General features: G+C 40.4%; 1 protein-coding gene across 1 annotated transcript in view; it reads left to right on the forward strand.

Annotated features, from left to right (window-relative positions):
• Positions 1 to 18,410, forward strand: part of LOC107724266 (microtubule-actin cross-linking factor 1-like) — a 98,768-nt gene that overhangs the window by 65,826 nt on the left and 14,532 nt on the right. Inside the window, exons 52-82 of the mRNA XM_016533108.1 lie at positions 2,185 to 2,346; positions 2,456 to 2,626; positions 2,881 to 3,047; positions 3,212 to 3,371; positions 3,817 to 4,143; positions 4,423 to 4,507; positions 4,592 to 4,818; positions 4,959 to 5,165; positions 5,868 to 6,095; positions 6,327 to 6,545; positions 7,087 to 7,290; positions 7,854 to 7,862; positions 8,826 to 9,051; positions 9,146 to 9,372; positions 9,980 to 10,102; positions 10,190 to 10,291; positions 10,380 to 10,481; positions 10,565 to 10,738; positions 11,860 to 12,015; positions 12,102 to 12,299; positions 12,516 to 12,644; positions 14,178 to 14,360; positions 14,484 to 14,639; positions 14,762 to 14,968; positions 15,051 to 15,170; positions 15,263 to 15,432; positions 15,534 to 15,693; positions 16,931 to 17,125; positions 17,216 to 17,488; positions 17,596 to 17,784; positions 17,888 to 17,999. Of these exons, the coding sequence (XP_016388594.1) occupies positions 2,185 to 2,346; positions 2,456 to 2,626; positions 2,881 to 3,047; positions 3,212 to 3,371; positions 3,817 to 4,143; positions 4,423 to 4,507; positions 4,592 to 4,818; positions 4,959 to 5,165; positions 5,868 to 6,095; positions 6,327 to 6,545; positions 7,087 to 7,290; positions 7,854 to 7,862; positions 8,826 to 9,051; positions 9,146 to 9,372; positions 9,980 to 10,102; positions 10,190 to 10,291; positions 10,380 to 10,481; positions 10,565 to 10,738; positions 11,860 to 12,015; positions 12,102 to 12,299; positions 12,516 to 12,644; positions 14,178 to 14,360; positions 14,484 to 14,639; positions 14,762 to 14,968; positions 15,051 to 15,170; positions 15,263 to 15,432; positions 15,534 to 15,693; positions 16,931 to 17,125; positions 17,216 to 17,488; positions 17,596 to 17,784; positions 17,888 to 17,999 (5,368 nt within the window). The remainder of the gene's footprint in view (positions 1 to 2,184; positions 2,347 to 2,455; positions 2,627 to 2,880; positions 3,048 to 3,211; positions 3,372 to 3,816; positions 4,144 to 4,422; positions 4,508 to 4,591; positions 4,819 to 4,958; positions 5,166 to 5,867; positions 6,096 to 6,326; positions 6,546 to 7,086; positions 7,291 to 7,853; positions 7,863 to 8,825; positions 9,052 to 9,145; positions 9,373 to 9,979; positions 10,103 to 10,189; positions 10,292 to 10,379; positions 10,482 to 10,564; positions 10,739 to 11,859; positions 12,016 to 12,101; positions 12,300 to 12,515; positions 12,645 to 14,177; positions 14,361 to 14,483; positions 14,640 to 14,761; positions 14,969 to 15,050; positions 15,171 to 15,262; positions 15,433 to 15,533; positions 15,694 to 16,930; positions 17,126 to 17,215; positions 17,489 to 17,595; positions 17,785 to 17,887; positions 18,000 to 18,410) is intronic.

An 18,410-nucleotide genomic window follows, 5' to 3' on the forward strand; every position in this document is an offset into this window, starting at 1 on the left:
ATTTCTCTTGATGCTTTCAGAAACAGAACAAGGTTTAGAAAGCTCAGCGAAAATCAGGACATAGTGTGGGGGATATAGCCTAGCCAGCTATTATAATATTTTCTTTACTAAAATCTGGGCATATGGGCAGTATGGAGTTGTGGTTTGAACTGAAGGGAGAGAAACAAAAGACTCCAATGGCAGTGATGTTATGGGTTGGCGGTAGGATGGAATACTGCCAGTAGCTAAAAGTGATCTGTGGGGGTTTGAGTGAGAAACAAAAGAGTTGAAAGTTTGGTGACAAAAGAAACAGAGTGCTGGAGAGATACGTGTGAAGCGGTCTCTCGTGTGTGTGTGTGTGTGTGTGTGTGTGTGTGTGTGACCGGCTGGCCAGATTGGTCGAGAGCGTTTGAGTGGAATGACAGGCATCCTAGATATTTTCCAGAGGCCTGCATTACAAGAGTCAAATGCTCTCTGAGAGAATGAGTAAGGAGAGGAGAGATTCTTGTTTGCACTGACCTCTTTCTGTTGTATGGATATGTATAGCTACGTCCTACTTACATGTGGACGTGAGCATCTTTGTTTAGATTTCAGAGTTCTGACAAACTAAATTTCCTCTGTGTGTGTGTGACCGGCCTGCTGGCCAGATTGGTCGAGAGCGTTTGAGTGGAATGACAGGCATCCTAGATATTTTCCAGAGGCCTGCATTACAAGAGTCAAATGCTCTCTGAGAGAATGAGTAAGGAGAGGAGAGATTCTTGTTTGCACTGACCTCTTTCTGTTGTATGGATATGTATAGCTACGTCCTACTTACATGTGGACGTGAGCATCTTTGTTTAGATTTCAGAGTTCTGACAAACTAAATTTCCTCTCTTCCTGTTGTGAATTGTTGGTCGTAGCATATATAATATAGATATATAATTGTCTATGAAATAATTAACAGCTTTCCCTTTGATTTGGCCACACGAGTTGTGCCACAGATGCAGATGAATGGTGTTATTTCTGTGCTGCTGGGTGAAAAGTGCCACATGTGATGAATGATCAGGATTAAAAATGAGAAATGGCTCCAAGTATACACACTGAGGATAAGGAGGAGGCCTAGATGATGGATTCAGGATAATGTTAGACAGGATATAGAGAGACAAAAGGGGACCAAACACTCTCTTCGTTGCATAGACACGTACATTCTCACAGTCACATATACTGTCGACAAGAGGGTGGAGCAGGTTGAAGCTGTGGTTCATTGTTTTGAGGCCGACAGACATCCTGTTTGAAGCAGGAATGAAGCCCCTCGCCACAAGGCAGCTGCAAACAAACGAACACACACTCACACGCAGTGGATTCAGGATTTAGGATTTCCCTTAGCTTTATATGATTACCTTTGCCATCATCTAACGCTCAAAGTTAATCTTTCAAAACTAATATTTCAGTTACACTGTTAAATTGTATTCTTTATCTTGAAATTAAATCAATTTTTTCATAATGTACATTATATGTTGGGATGCCTAAATTTACATTTAAAATGCAATGGAACTGAGGGCATAGGTCACATAACAAAGCCAACATATCGGATGTAGTACTTTAGAATTTCATTCATGATGCTATATACTTTTTTATTGGTTGTGAACTTCATTCTTCATTTATTGCAGAAAGTATTCAGACAAAATGTGATTCCGGACGCACCTATAGTATAATTTTAATAGCAGCCATGAAAATGAAAATAATTACGGACTTTAATGGTATAGAATAGAATTTAAATAATGGTGCATAATATGCATCCCTCCCTAGTGCCGAGAGTAGTGAAATTGTACAATCCCCTTTGAGATAAGTCACATTACAAAATTAAAATGGATTTAATATTGACTTTGGTAACTGCTGGTCATGGCGTTGGTCAGGGGTATTTGGCAACCTGTATGTGGTGAACCACTGTGCTGGCTATTCTGTCAGAGCTGTAGTGTTGGGCTGTTGGGGAAATAAAGCTGTACAGTGTTGCTGCCAAGGCACTGTATTTAATTTCAGTTAATGTGTGGGGGCTGAAAACTGCTTCCCCATTTATAAATGGCCATGCCACCATTATCATGTTGTTGTGTTTGTACAGCCTTGACCTGTTTAGACGCATTCTATCATATCACATGTCCAGTAGCAGAACAAGTGTCCAGTAATATACTCAAGTCATTTGTTCTCTCTCTTTCGTTCGCTCTTTAGGCCATAGAAAGGGAGCAGATAGACAGCATTCAGCCCAAACTACAACATGTCAACGCTGTGGGTCAAGGTCTTATCCAGAGTGCAGCCAAACACACTGACACTCAGGCCCTGGAACATGACTTGGAGACCACCAACCTGTGCTGGAACTCCCTCAACAAGAGGGTAAGCTTGCATCAATTTTTAGCCTTTCTTTTTAGTTGACTGATAGAAATGGATTAATTAAATATTATTTTTATTATTATTTATTTTTATTTATTTTTTTAATTCACAGGTTGCTGAAAGAATCGCACAGCTGCAGGAGGCCCTGTTGCATTGTGGGAAGTTCCAAGATGCTCTGGAGCCACTCTTGAGCTGGCTGAGTGACACAGAGGAGCTTATAGCCAATCAGAAACCTCCGTCTGCTGAGTACCGTGTGGTCAAGGCACAAATTCAGGAGCAGAAGGTTAGATTTTAATCAAATTTTAATGTAATCAGTTTTTAAAATACTCCAGTAAAACCAAAAATTATTATTATATTAAAGTTTTTGGAAATGATCTATTTTGTGACAAAAAATCAATAATGGTTTAAAAGGAACTTTAGTTGAAAAACTTTGTGATCCCTTGATTTCGTATCAGACTTATTGGAATAATTTATCATGCTAGATTAAAAAAATTAAGAAATGTAATTTAATTAATTGAGGTTCCATATTATTCCTAGCTGCTGCAACGGTTGCTGGATGACCGCCGTGGGACGGTAGAGATGATCAGGGCAGAAGGAGAGCGTATCGCTGCTACGGCTGAGACACAAGATAGATACAAAATCCAGAAACATCTTAAGAGCCTAGGAGAGAGATGGACAAATCTGCTGGAAAAGGCCAGCGCCAGGTAAACTCCATAATCAGAGCAATATGGACACCCAGACACAGCCATAAAATCTCTTAATCGAATCTCTTACTCAGAACTCAATCACTTGGTTGCTTTACAAGGCCATAAAAACAGAGTAGTCATAAGAATATAACACAGATTTCCTCCTCACCTCATGTCCTCAGGCAGCAGCAGCTAGAGGAGCTGCAGGTGTTGGCGCTGCAGTTCCACGAGGCAGTGGAGCCGCTCGGTGAGTGGTTGAGTGCAACAGAGAGACGCCTGAGCTCCTCTGAGCCAATGGGAACCCAGACCTCCAAAATCACACAGCAGATTGTAAGGCACAAGGTAGAGTATACACAGAACCTGGGAGAGATGTATCCTAGGAGTCTGTTGCCAGAATTGTTGCTGCCGAACCAAGATCTGTCATTTTAGCAAGCGATTTTCAAAGTGTCAAGCATCATTAGACTGACTAGAGATGCAGAGGAGAGAACAGATTGTCAGTCTCCTGTGGTTTTAAATGGACTAGTAGGAGTGCAGTTATCTAAGAAGGCACACAATTCGGGTCGTGATCCTGCCCACATCCTTTCCTTGTGCAGTTTAATTTCATCATGATTTTGTGTTTCCATCTCATCTTGTGTTGATTCACATATTATTTTTTGCTCACATCAGTTAATTATGATTTGTCATTATTCTGCATTGTCATGTTTGTTTATGTTTGCCTTGTCTTTTTTTTTTTTCTCCTTCTACTCATTCAATCATGTCTCCTCTTTACTCTGGGCTATAATCCCAGGCTCTCCAAGAGGAGGTATCCTCTCGGGAGAATGATGTAAACCATCTTGAGACTCTCAGTCAATCACTGCACCCACTCAGCTGTGCGGCTGATCGTGATTGGCTGGGTGAACGTGTGGCGGCAGTGCGCAACGGGCACACGGAGCTGCACGATTGGTGCAGTCGGAGAGAGGTCATGCTGGAGCAGGCCCTGGCCAATGCACAGCTATTTGGAGAGGAAGAGGTGGAAGTTCTTAACTGGCTAGCTGAGGTGGCCCAGAGACTGGCCGAGGTCTCAGTGCAGAGTTATCAGCCGGAGCTACTAGAGCAGCAACACAAACACACACTGGTATGATTCTGAAGGTCATAGCTGCCCAGGATCAACAATACCGTATAAGTCAGTTTAAAGAATATGAATATTTCCTAAAAAAAAAATGTCACTCAGTAAGGTCAGCTATACTAGATCTGTAATTCAATTAAAATGAATTACGTGATATTCTGATTAAATAATAAAATGAATTGCATATACCAATGCAGTGTATTTTATTTGATTAATTCTGTTTTATTTTATATAATATCCCTGTGAATTATGTTCAGAGTTAATGTTTCTACTGCTGGTTCCCTACAGGCTCTTAATGAAGAGATTATCAGCAGGAAGAAGACAGTGGACCAGGCCATTAAGAATGGACAGGCTCTGCTTAAACAAACCACTGGTACTTTTCCATCCAGCCTCTGTGTTCATTGGTGTATCAACAAATTCCTGCTTTGACTGTGATCATGTTGGATCTCTGTGACAGGTGAGGAGGTCCTGTTGATACAGGAGAAGCTAGATGGCATCAAAAGCCGCTACGCAGAGATGACAGCGGGCAGCAGCAAAGCCCTCCGTACTCTGGAACAGGCCCTTCAGTTGGCCACGCGATTTGCAAGCTCACACGATGACATCAGCCAATGGTTGGATAGCGTGGAGGCGGAGCTTAACAACATTGAGCCAGACACAACACCAGCCTATCAGGACAGACAGAGGGTGAGGATGTCTATCTTTTTTTAAGTACTCATGAATCACTTTTTACTTTTTGTTTTTGCTAAACCAAAAAAATTTTTTTTACAATATTTTTATGCCTTCTGTGAATTAATTGTTTTATATTGTGTGTATGTTTGGCTCAGGAGCTGAAGTGCGTGTCTGCTGAGAAGAGGTTAGTTCTGGACACAGTGAATGAGGTGGGCAGTGCTTTACTGGATCTGGTACCCTGGCGTGCACGAGAAGGCCTGGACCGCCTGGTCGCCGATGCCAATCAGCGTTACCGCCAAGCCCAAGAGACCATCACACAGAGAGTGCAGTTAGTGCAGGCTGCCATCCAACGGTCACAGCAGGTACTGCAGCAAATACTGTACATATATATATGTATGATCAACACAGCCAAAACCTAAACTTACTTAAAATGTAACTTTATTCTTTCCATACCTTGCAGGCATTAGTATTTTCTTTTAGAAAATTCAATTTTAATTTTATATCATTCTTTTACAATATGTCTTTTTTTTTCTTTTTAGAATGATGTAATACTTTAAAGTACATATAAATTGTTATAATAAATAAATAAAAAATAATGGTAACACTTTAGTATAGGAACCAATTCTCACTATTAACTAGTTGCTTAGTAGCACACCTATCAATAACATATTGACTGTTAATTAATACTTATAAAGCACATATATGTAACACTTTAGTATAGGGACCAGTTCTAGTTGTCTATTAGCATGAATATTTAACAACTACCTTACTAACTATTAATAAGCAGCAAATTAGGAGTTTATTGAGGCAAAAGTCATAGTTAATGATTTGTTAATGGTGAGAATTGTACATTAAAATAAAGTGAGTCCAAAATAATAAGTACATTTGCAGCTTTAACATACATTTTAAAATATTATCAATATTATAAATATTTAACATAAGTTGTTGCTTAAGCAAAGTTTGATTTAGGATCCTCTGTCCATGTTGCCTTCTTGAATTTGTAAATATTTTCATCATACTTCTTTTTTTTTTTTTGACAGTGTATTTGTGTGTTATTGTTTCAGTATGAGGAGGCAGTCGATGCAGAGCTGACCTGGGTCGGAGAGACCGAGAGGAAGTTGGCATCTCTGGGGCCTCTGAGTCTGGAGCCTGATGTGACTATGGCTCAGCTCCAGGTGCAGAGAGCCTTTAACATCGACATCATCCGTCACAAAGACACCGTGGACCAACTCCTTAAGACACGAGAGGACATCCTGGAGAGCTGCAGCGAACAACAGAGAGAGGCTTTGAAGGTTAGAGACAAAATAAAGAAGAGAGAGAGAGGGGTCAGAATAAGCCATGTAATTATTCCTCTGCGAAAGGTTAGATCAGGAAAATTGAATTGATGTGACTCATGCATTTTCTGGTGGAGATTTGATTTGTCGAGTCATGTTTGGGACAAACAACAGTGCCAGCTTGTTGTTTCAGTCTCTAAAGATTCATTTGGTTGACCCGATAAAACCTCTTTCTGCTTCCTCCTGTAGGTGAAGACGGACTCTTTAAGTGCTCGTTATGAAGCAGTAACTCAGAGTCATGCTGAGCGCTTCTCAGCTCTAGAGCAGGCTCAGGTGCTAGTAGCGCGGTTCTGGGAGACGTATGAGGAACTTGAACCCTGGCTGGGCGAGACAGAGACTCTGATTACCCAGTTACCCCCTCCTGCCATCGACACAGAAGCACTCAGACAACAGCAAGACCAGATGAGGGTGAGTGGGCAGTATGCAGACAAAGGACTTGAGTCCATTTTGCTCCTTTGTGGCTATATGATGCATTCAAGTCATGTCGGAAAGATCGTATTTATGTGTTGAACGCATATGAATGTCTCCACAGTCTAAATTACAAGTGAGGATTTTCTTTGGATTTTCTAAAATCCAGAGTTTGGGGTGTGTCATTGAGAAAACATGTTAGACACAGTGAATGCAGCATCTGTATTAATAGTACATTTGTTAAAAGTAATGTATTTTTTCATTTACAATTAAAGTATCTATCTTGCATGCACAAAATCTAATGTATTGTGCAATTACAATATATAACAATTCAATTTACAGCATCTTCATGAACTGAATATAAAAAAGCAAAAATACAACCAGGAGGTTCCCAAACTCATAAATATGTACTTCCCAGGAGAACTTTATTATTAGACATGGACTAAGAACCACAAAAATCACAAATCCACAAAACATTTTTTATTTCATGTAATATATATATTGACATTACATAACATGTTTTATATGTCTTCCTTCCTAGCTTCTGAGAGAGTCCATCGCTGAGCATAAGCCTCACATAGATAAACTGCTAAAGATCGGCCCGCAGCTGGCAGAACTGAGCACCCAGGAAGGGGCAACAGTAAGACAACGTTATAATGAAGCAGATAGACGTTACCTCAGCATCAAAGAGGAGGTCAAAGGTCGAGCCACAGCACTGGATGAAGCAGTGTCACAGTCTGTCCAGGTATTTTCTGCAAAATGTTAGCATGCTTATTTTGGACTGCTGCCCAGCTTGTGATTTATTTAAAGGTTGTTACAGCCCACAGTTCAGCATTATACAGCACAATATCAACTCATTTTGTATATTCAAGCTATTTTAATGACACGCATCACCTTTATTTTACCCATTGTTTCGGACTAAGGCATTTTTTAAAATAACATCACTGACATCTGACATCAGGTGCATTTTGGCTTAATGTTTGTGTTATTAATTCTTCCTGCTGGCCTGTTGCATGCTGTTGAATTAACACATTGTACTGTTTCTCCACCTCCACCCCTTCAAACTCTACTTTACTGTGACTCCACCTGTCCCACCCCTGTACCTCATATCCTGTCACCCTCTCCTCTCCATATCCTGTATTCCCTAAACTTCCCCCATTCCTGCTTGTTGCAACTCTCCCCTTGCCCAATCCCTGCACCTCTCCCTCCCATGTCCGTTTGGTCCATCCGTCTACCCATCACTCTTGTTTGTGGATGTGCTGTGTGTGTCCATCCCTCCATCATCACTGCTCTCTGCAACTCCCTCAGCTGGTAGAGGTAAGAGCATCATCACCCACTGATTTAACCACTGATATAACATCTGTATTGGATTGAGAATCAAGAATTTTCAGGAATACTTCAATCCACAATGTTTTATATACTTATATTTTGAAACTAGTTTTAACTTACTTCAGTTGACCTATAGATAGTTGTTAGTAAAAGAAGATGGGCAAAATATGAAATATATATTTCAATTAAATTCTTAATCATTTACATTAAGGTATTTAGCAAAGGTTCTTATCTAGATCAACTAGCAAAAAGTGATTTGCCTTCATGTATGAGACAGATAACTGAAAGTTAACTTTTTTGCTCTACCGTTCCAAAGTTTGGGGTTGATAAGATTTTTACTCCAGTTTTTGGTGTCACATGACTCTTCAGAAATCACCCTAATATGTTGATTTGGTGCTCAATAAACATTTCTTATTATTATCAGTCTTGAAAATAGTTATGCGGCTTAATATTTTTGTAGAAAACATTTTCAGGTTCTTTGATGAATAGAAAGTTTTAGAAATCTTTTGTAGAATTATTATTGTAGTCTTTACTGTCACTAATCAGTTTAATGCATCATTGCTGAATAAAAATATTTCCTTCAAAGAAAAGGAAGAAAAGAAGTCTTACTGACCCCAAACTTCTGAATAATAGTGTACAAGTGCTGTGTAATACCAATGCACCTAATACGAGCCATTTAAACCTAAAAACTTTTAGTACAAAATTGTAAAAAATTAGTTAATTTCTTTCCACTTTAAAAAAGTAGCATACAGGTTTCCGATGTGTCCATGCATGATGAAGGTGTCAGTATTCTGTGGTGTATTCCGTAGTATTCCTTATTTAGCGCCAACTTCCTCTACCCCTTAGCATGTGTCTGAGATAAATCTTCCCTCCTCCTTAGGCCTGGTCCTTTTGCAGTTACTTTTGTGTCCTGTATTTGTTCTGATTGTTGTCTTCTTTCTCTCCATTCAGTTCCATGATAAGATGGACCCCCTGTTGGAGACTTTGGAGGGTGCGGTCCAACGCTTGTGGCAGCCTCCTCCAGTGGCGGCTGAGGTGGAGAAGATCCGGGAGCAACTTGCGGAGCACAGGGCAACGGGACTAGAACTGGACAAACTCCTTCCATCTTTCAGTGCCCTGTGTGCCCGAGGAGAAGAGCTCATCGGTCGTGCCCCACATGACGATCCTGCCGCCCAGGGTAAAGACCTTTAATCTGAAATGAAACTTTATGGTTGTATGAAACACTTGATCCTATGTGTTTTGCTAAATCTGTAATCTGTTCCCATCCTCAGCGGTGCATTCACGACTCTTGCGGCTGCGCTCTCTGTGGGATGAGATCAGGCAGAGGGCAGAGGAGAGAGAAGGAAAACTTCAGGATGTTCTAGATCTCGCCGGAAAATTCTGGGCTGACATGGCCGCTCTGCTGAGCACACTCCGTGACTCTCAGGACATTGTGAAAGATCTGGAGGACCCAGGGGTGGATCCTTCACTTATAAAACAACAAATAGAGGCAGCAGAGGTCAGTCCAAAAGTAGAGTCACTAGCAAGACATGATATCTTTTTTGGTTTATTCAAATTTTCAGTGGAGCTGTGCAAAAACTACATATTTTCAAAATTGACTAGTTTGTTGGATGTAGGATGTCTTAAAGAAGCTCTGTATAGATCAGCAGTTTGTAACCACTAGAGGACATCAGCAAAATTCAAAGGGAACTGTTAAAAAAATCTGTGTAAACTGAAAGTTATTTCTTGTGTAATATTATAATATAATAAAGAATAATATAATAACATATTTCCCCGTTAATAACTGTTGTTTATAATTAAAGAATAAATTCTTGGAGCAAAATTTAACTTCTGAAATCAAAAAATGTAAGATTAAAATTGAACTTCTGAAATCACAAAATGCAAGCTCAATGTTCAGTTTCTGTTAAAAAAAAAAAAGTTAGAAAGCAATCAGCTTTGTCATTATTACAGCAGAAATACTGTGAATAGCCTATGTATGAATAGCCCTGTACATTTTTAATAAAACTCTCCTTAATGGGGTTTTAGAGTAGATCAAACTACATAATCTTGTGTCAAGATGTTGATCTCAAGAGAATGTAGTCATGATGTTTTTGTCTCACACTCAGGCCATTAAGGCAGAGACAGATGGGCTGAGGGAAGAACTGGAGATCGTACGAACACTTGGAGCTGACCTCATCTTTGCCTGCGGAGAGACTGAGAAACCAGAGGTCAAGAAGACCATCGATGAGGTAAGAGGGTAGAACAGTGATGAGCAATGTAGGGAACGCCCTTTTCACTCACATTTAAACAAAATATCTCCATTTTGTTTCGCTTAGATGAATGCAGCCTGGGAAGGCTTGAACCGCACGTGGAGAGAGAGAATGGAGAGACTGGAAGAGGCCATGACTGCCTCTGTGCAGTACCAGGATGCTCTTCAGGTGTCTATCACTCTATTGGTACCACAGAATTTGCCCTGATTGGTCAAGCCAACTGTGTGTTCACAATTATCACTTTATATCTCCTCAGGGCATGTTTGACTACTTGGACAACGCTGTGATCAAATTGTGTGACATGCCAGCTGTAGGGACAGACCTCAGCACTGTTAAACAGCAGATCGAGGAGCTCAAGGTTTGAATCAGACCTTATCTACTCTTATCTCAAAAAAACACATTGAGAAAAAGATTGACCCTTTTTCTTTTTACATGGCACAGCAATATAAAGTGGAAGTTTACCAGCAGCAGATTGACATGGAGAAGCTTTGCCACCAAGGAGAGCTGCTGCTCAGAAAAGTGAGCGACCAAACAGACCGAGACATGATTCAGGAGCCTCTCACTGAGCAACGCTACCTATGGGACAACCTGGTGGACAAAATCACAATCAGACAGGTGAGGAAATACAGACCAGTTTATCTCAGTCTCCTTTTGCATTTACGAAACAATTACTTATTAAACAGATCATTTAGATAACTAAAATGCAAATAAACACACACTGATAAGAGTTCAATCCTCCAAGTGCTCCTTAAAACAGCCTACCATTAGGCTAATGAACTATGAATTAATTAATTGTTATTGCTATTAGCATTATTTTTATATTACTATCATTATTGAATATTGGGTATTGTCAAACTAGAATTGTAAAATGGAGTATGAAAGCTAATATCAAATAAAATTAAGTTCAGTTCATCTGCATTTTAGAGGGCAGTAGGGCTGTCAAAAAAAATCGAATTTCGAATATTCATCGAATTTAAAATAAAAATCCACATTAGAATGCAAAAACGTTGCATTCGACTTTTTTAGGTGTGCGTTAAGGAGGCAGCCTTATCAGCGGCGCACGAGATGCGATGATGATGTAAGTGTCATTGCATTATAATGTTTTTGTTAGCCTGTCCAGTTGAAGCCACTAGATGCGGCGCTGCTGCATTGTTCATTAAAAATATTGCTGAAAAAGAGAACATCAATGCGGAGAAGATCTTGTTTACATCAAAACCGAAACCAAGCCATTCACACAGAAGCCGCATGTTTAGAAAGCCATGTAAAATTAATGCAAGTTTAACTTTGAAAAAAACATATATCGAGACTTTATGGCGGGTTTTTCCCCATCCTACTGCATCTCATGTTTTTACATGAAAAATGTACTCTGTGTGATTGGCTTTCCGCCCTTTGTATTAAACTATGCATACATACATGATGCTGTTTTGTTTATAGTTGTTTAAGCAACTTATTTATAATTGGTTTATAAACATTATTTTAAACATTTTGCACTTTTTTTCGCAGATAGTCATGTTATCTTATGCTTTGAATGATGCGCCCTCTTGCGGCCTCAGGAGAGAAGCCAAGAGCTTTTCTTCACCCTAACTGAAATTATGCATTTTAAATTCGAGTATAATTCGAATTTTGATATTTAAGTACAAAATTCGAATTTAGTTTTTCAGCCATTTTGACCCCTAGAGGGCAGACAGGAAATGCTCTTACTCTTGATTGTATTTTGACTCTTTCCTCTCTCTCAGCACAAACTGGAGGGTGCGCTGTTGGCTCTAGGTCAGTTCCAGCATGCTCTCTCTGAGCTGCAGTCTTGGCTCAGTCACACTCACGCCACACTGGACACCCAGCGACCCATCAGCTCTGACCCCAAGGCCATCGAAATTGAGCTGGCTAAGCATCATGTACGGAATATTTGGGACATTTCTATATACTCTACTTTTTTATTTCCTTTTTAAAGCAGTTTCCTGTAATCAAGCTGTCTTTGTAGGTTTTAAGAAACGACGTGCTGTCCCATCGGACTACAGTGGAGACGGTGAACAGCGCAGGCTCTGAGCTGCTGGAGTCCAGTCCTGGAGACGAAATCAACCACCTGAGAGACCAGCTGGATGAGCTCAACCGCAGCTGGAAGAACCTTCTGCTGAAGACTGATGAGAGGCAGAAGCTTTTGGAAGCTGCCCTGCAACAGGTGCTCTCTAGATATTACTACTGCATCATTATACAGAGAGATCTGATTGAAAGCACCAATAAAAACAAGAGCACCTGCATATGTTTGTAGCCTGAAATGCATAATTTGCACCGTTTGAAGGGTTGCTGTGCAGCGAGAATGGTTCTCTTGAATATTGTAGTACAGGTGTCGGATCAATTAGCTCATTGTCTTTCCCCTGCATGGTTTCTGTGTCAGGCGGAGGGTTTCCATGGAGAGTTGGAGGAGTTTCTGCAGTGGCTCAGACGCACAGAGAGTCAGCTGTCCGCTGCCAAACCCACAGGTGGCCTGCCTGAGACCGCCAGAGAGCAGCTGCAGCAACACATGGTACACAAAATGAGTTCACCTCTAGTCCACTCATTAGATATTCAACCACTCTCAAAGGAGCATTTATTTTGTTTTATTTATTTAGAATTCTTTGGAAATGACAAGAAATGACATTAAATGAAGAACATAGTCAGGAATATGTTGCCTTTGCATTCTATTAGGAAAAGCTTAATTGCGTTATATTATTATTTGTGACCCTGGACCACAAATGGAAGAACCTTCTGCTGAAGACTGATGAGAGGCAGAAGCTTTTGGAAGCTGCCCTGCAACAGGTGCTCTCTAGATATTACTACTGCATCATTATACAGAGAGATCTGATTGAAAGCACCAATAAAAACAAGAGCACCTGCATATGTTTGTAGCCTGAAATGCACCATTTGCAATGGATTACATTCAAGTCCATTCAATAAAATGGATGCAGTTTGGAGGGTTGCTGTGCAGCGAGAATGGTTCTCTTGAATATTGTAGTACAGGTGTCGGATCAATTAGCTCATTGTCTTTCCCCTGCATGGTTTCTGTGTCAGGCGGAGGGTTTCCATGGAGAGTTGGAGGAGTTTCTGCAGTGGCTCAGACGCACAGAGAGTCAGCTGTCCGCTGCCAAACCCACAGGTGGCCTGCCTGAGACCGCCAGAGAGCAGCTGCAGCAACACATGGTACACAAAATGAGTTCACCTCTAGTCCACTCATTAGATATTCAACCACTCTCAAAGGAGCATTTATTTTGTTTTATTTATTTAGAATTCTTTGGAAATGACAAGAAATGACATTAAATGAAGAACATAGTCAGGAATATGTTGCCTTTGCATTCTATTAGGAAAAGCTTAATTGCGTTATATTATTATTTGTGACCCTGGACCACAAAACCAGTCATAAGTAGCACGGGTAGCAATAGCCAACAATACATTTTATGGGTCAAAATGATAGATTTGCCAAAAATCATTAGGATATTAAGTAAAGATCATGTTCCATGAAGATATTTTGTAAATTTCCTACCGTAAATATATAAAAACTTAATTTTTGATTAGTAATATGCATTGCTAAGAACTTCATTTGGACTACTTTAAAGGCGATTTTCTAAATATTTAGATTTTTTTGCACCCTCCGATTCCAGATTTTCAAATAGTTGTATCTCAGCCAAATATTGTCCTATCCTAACAAAAACCATACATCAATGAAGAGCTTATTTATTTCAGATGATGTGTAAATTTCAAAAAGTTGACCCTTGTGACTGGTTTTGTGGTCCAGGGTCACATTTGTTAACAGTGTTATTTTAGTGATTTTTTTATATTTTGAATTAGATTTTTTTTTATTTTAGTTTTAGAAAAGTCGTGCTTTCGTAATTTTTATTAGTTTTGTTTTTTAATATGTCTATTTAGCTTTAATTTATTTGACAGCATTTCTAATATTCGATTAAGTTTTTCATCTGTTAGTTATATTTCAGCTTTATTTCAGTTAACAAAAACACATTTAGTAGTTTTAGTTAATCGCAACACTTTTTGATAATCAACTTCTCCTGCTCTTTCCTGTTTATAGGAGCTCCAGGGTCAATTGACCCAGAGGAGTGAGCAGTACCATCGGCTACTAGATAAGGGAGAGTCCATTCTGCTGGCCAGAGGAGGGGAGGATGCTGGACCTGGTACCACCCAGACCCAACAGAACCTGGCTATGCTACAGAACAAGTGGGCCAGTCTCAATGCCAAAATGGATGACAGAAGGGTGAGATTTATGACCTTACATTTATGTTTAAATAACAGATTTGATAATTAATGAACAGATGAATGAAGTGTCTAGTTCTGCCTTCCAATCCTAAGATGCCTCTGTGTCCGTCTCTTTCCACAGGGTAAACTGGAGGAAGCTGTCTCATTGGCGACAGGATTCCAGACCTCCCTGCAGGACATCATAAACTGGCTGACACAGGCAGAGCAGACTCTCAACATGGCTCAGCCACCCAGCCTCATTCTCGACACCGTCCTATTCCAGATAGATGAGCACAAGGTTGGTCAGAAAATGTGGCTTGCTTAAGTACTACATATATTTTTTGCTTTTGTTAAGAGTTTTGATAGAATGTACTACTTTTGAGTAACTTAAGTCCTTGTCTTTATTCCTGTATGTTTCAGGTGTTTGTGAATGAGGTGAACACTCACAGAGAGCAGGTTCTGGCTCTGGAGAAAGCTGGCTCTCAGCTGCGGTTTGCCAGTCTCAAACAGGATGTGGTTCTTATCAAGAACCTGCTGCTCAGTGTACAGGCCCGCTGGGACAAACTGGTGCAGAGATCACTAGACCGAGGACGCCACCTGGATGAGGCCCGCAAGAGAGCCAAACAGGTATATTTTGGTTTACCTCACTCCGTGTTGCTCTGATCATGCCTTTCTCTGTGTCTGAAGTTGGCAGTCTTCTCTTGTCTAGTTTCATGAGGCCTGGAGGAAACTGACAGACTGGTTGGAGGAAGCAGAGAGCAGGCTGGACTCTGAGCTGGAAATCTCTAATGAGCCTGACAAGATTAAACTCCAGCTGGCCAAACATAAGGTACAACCTACATGCATTAAAATGCTATGTGAAGTTCAAAACTTTTAGACTTGTCTCTTATGCCCTCTTATCTGTTAATCACTGTACTGCAGGAGTTCCAGAAGTCTCTTGGCTCCAAGCAGCCAGTGTATGACACGACAGTGCGCTCTGGGAAGGCCATGAGAGACAAGGCCACACTGCCCGCGGATACACAAAAACTGGACAACTTGTTGGGCGAGGTCCGTGACAAATGGGACACAGTTTGTGGAAAGAGCGTGGAGAGGTGAGAAATTCTGGCATCTGACTTTTTGAGCCATTTGAGTAATGATTGAATGTTTAATATAGTGAAGAAAAGAAAATAATTTGAAATCTTTTTCTCCTCAGGCAACACAAGTTGGAGGAAGCCCTCTTGTTCTCAGGTCAGTTTGCTGAGGCTCTCCAGGCACTTGTTGACTGGCTGTATCGTGTGGAACCTCAGCTTGCAGAGGACCAGCCTGTCCATGGAGATCTGGATCTTGTTTCCAACCTAATGGATTCCCATAAGGTACTAATGGGGTGATTCTCAGGAAATGTTGCTTTCAAAGATTTTAAACATGAAATCTGAAGACTTGCATCAACAAATTTCCTTTTTAGTCATTAATAACAAGGTCTATAGTGTCTGTGACTCTGTGAGCATTCATTTATAAAGATTTTACTCATTTTAATCAATTACAAGAACAGTCTGAAAATGTCAAGCTAATACTTTTTCACATTTCTTTGATTATTAACAGTCAGTCACATTTAATACATTTAATTTGTTACCGCAGCTGTCTGAAAATGTCAATTTCATCAGGAAAGCTAATATACATTTTTTATTTATTTATTTATAACAATCAAGCATAGTTTCTTGAAACATTGAAAATACAAATATTTTTTTACTTATTTGAGTGATTTCTCTCATTACTGCAATCCCTTCCGCAATTTACAACCTAATATTCTTTTTATATTTTTTACCAGATTGTATCATTATAGACACAGTAGCTGCGTTTCCATTACCCTTCAAATTGCGCAAATTGAAATTGCGAATTGAAAATATGCCCAATGGAGACAATTTCACAAAAACCCTCATATATCACAAAAAAAAATATTTTTTACGCTCGCACGAGGTGGTTTTTCAGGCAATTTGAAAAAGGAATATTTCGTAAAAATTGCAATGGAAACAGTTTTTTGCATTTACAGGTCACCAGGTCACCTATGTAAAAGTCACATGATCATTCTTTAATATACTATAACCTCCAAGAAACACCTCATTCGTGGCCACTCTCAAGTATAAGGGGCTTTCCTTGCCATTAATGCTTGGAAAACCCCTTATTTACACTGCATACGTCTGCGGCACATTACGGCTCCGACACGGCCACTCTAGTCAATGCTTGTGTTTACACCAGCCACGCCACGGCACGTTTCAGAAGCGGCTCTCCTCGCTCCTTCGCTAAAGATACGCACATACATCTCCTTTGATTAAAAATAATGGCTAGTGCATTGGCTGCAATATACATAAACCTAACAACATCTGTCGCCATGAAAAATTAAATAAAATTATGTTTTAGTCGCATAACATGGGTGAATGGAAACGCCGTCATTTCGCAATAGTTTTTTATGGACATATATAAAATATCGCAAAAGTTTCCACAAATCTGTAATGGAAACGCACCTAGTGAGGCTTGAATGAGACTTTTACTAGGAAGGACATTTCTGAGTAGGACAGAGATTAAAGTGGTTGTGTTTTATTTATTGTTCCTCAGGTCTTCCAGAAAGAGCTGGGAAAAAGGACCAGCAGTGTGCAGGCTCTGAAGCGGTCTGCCCGAGAGCTGATGGAGACAGGCCGGGACGACACCGCCTGGGTCAAAGTTCAACTGCAGGAGCTTAGCAACCGCTGGGAAACAGTCTGTGCCCTGTCCGTTTCCAAACAGACCCGGCTCCAACAGGCTCTCAAACAGGTACGTCTGAATGTTTTTTAGATATTGAATGAAACCAAGAGTAGTGTGAATATTTTCTTCTGACTATCTATTTTCTCTCTTATTCTGCAGGCAGAAGAGTTCCGCACAGCTGTTCAAATGTTGCTAGAGTGGCTTTCGGAGGCAGAGCAAACATTGCGTTTCCGGGGCGTCCTGCCAGAGGAGGTAGAGACTCTGCAGGCACTACTGCACACGCACCGGGATTTCATGCAGACGGTGGAGGAGAAGAGAGTGGATGTGAATAAGGCTGCTGGCATGGGTGAAGCCATCCTAGCTGTGTGCCACCCAGACTGCATCACAACCATCAAACACTGGATCACCATCATTAGAGCTCGCTTTGAGGAGGTATGAAGCCTGTCTAGGCCAAAAGTTAGATAAATGTCTCTGCCTACTTTAATAGGTCTGAAATGTGTATATAATACAAAAGTCATATAATAATGTTTGCTCTACAGGTGCTGACGTGGGCCAAACAGCACGAGCAGCGCTTGGAGATGGCTCTGACTGAATTGCTCACCAATGCTGCACTACTGGAGGAGCTGCTGTCATGGCTACAGTGGGCAGAGACCACACTGGTGCAGCGTGATACTGAACCACTCCCCCAGGACATTACTCAACTGAAGACACTAATCACAGAGCATCAGGTGAGCGGGACAACTCCATTCATCAACGGTCCCTCGGTCTTTTATATTAATTGCGTTGTTTAGTGCAGAGAGGTTTCTTATTGGTTTTGTTGTCTTCCATCAGATGTTTATGGAGGAAATGACCCGAAAACAACCTGATGTTGACAAAGTGACAAAGACATACAAGAGGAAACCAGCAGAACATCCCAGCAGCCTTTCAGAGAGGAGAGGGGCCCGTAAGAGACTTTATCCACATCTGCACACATACTGCATACAAACACAAAACCTTTACATACGCTACTGTTTAAATGTCTGTGGTTGGTGTTTGGTATTTTTTTAATGTTTTTAAAAGAAGTATCTCACGCTGGGCAGCATTATTGTGATTAAAAACACAGTAAAATATTGTGAAGTATTATTACAATTATTGCAAATTTTGAGTGGTAGTGTAGATTTGAGCTTCAGTAACTGCTCACTGCTTAATACTGTGTGCAGTGTATATTGTATACTCCCTATTATGTTTTAAAAATAGGATGATAAAGAGATGAAGCAATTATAAAGGATACAACATAGAAAAATAGAAATTGAAGGTCAAATCAAGCACTGTGCATATGTACAATAAATGTGTATGCTGTGCATAGTATGCATAC

The sequence above is a fragment of the Sinocyclocheilus rhinocerous genome, unplaced genomic scaffold, assembly GCF_001515625.1.
Source record: "Sinocyclocheilus rhinocerous isolate Xijiao unplaced genomic scaffold, SAMN03320098_v1.1 scaffold574, whole genome shotgun sequence".
Classification (NCBI taxonomy): Eukaryota; Metazoa; Chordata; class Actinopteri; order Cypriniformes; family Cyprinidae; genus Sinocyclocheilus; species Sinocyclocheilus rhinocerous.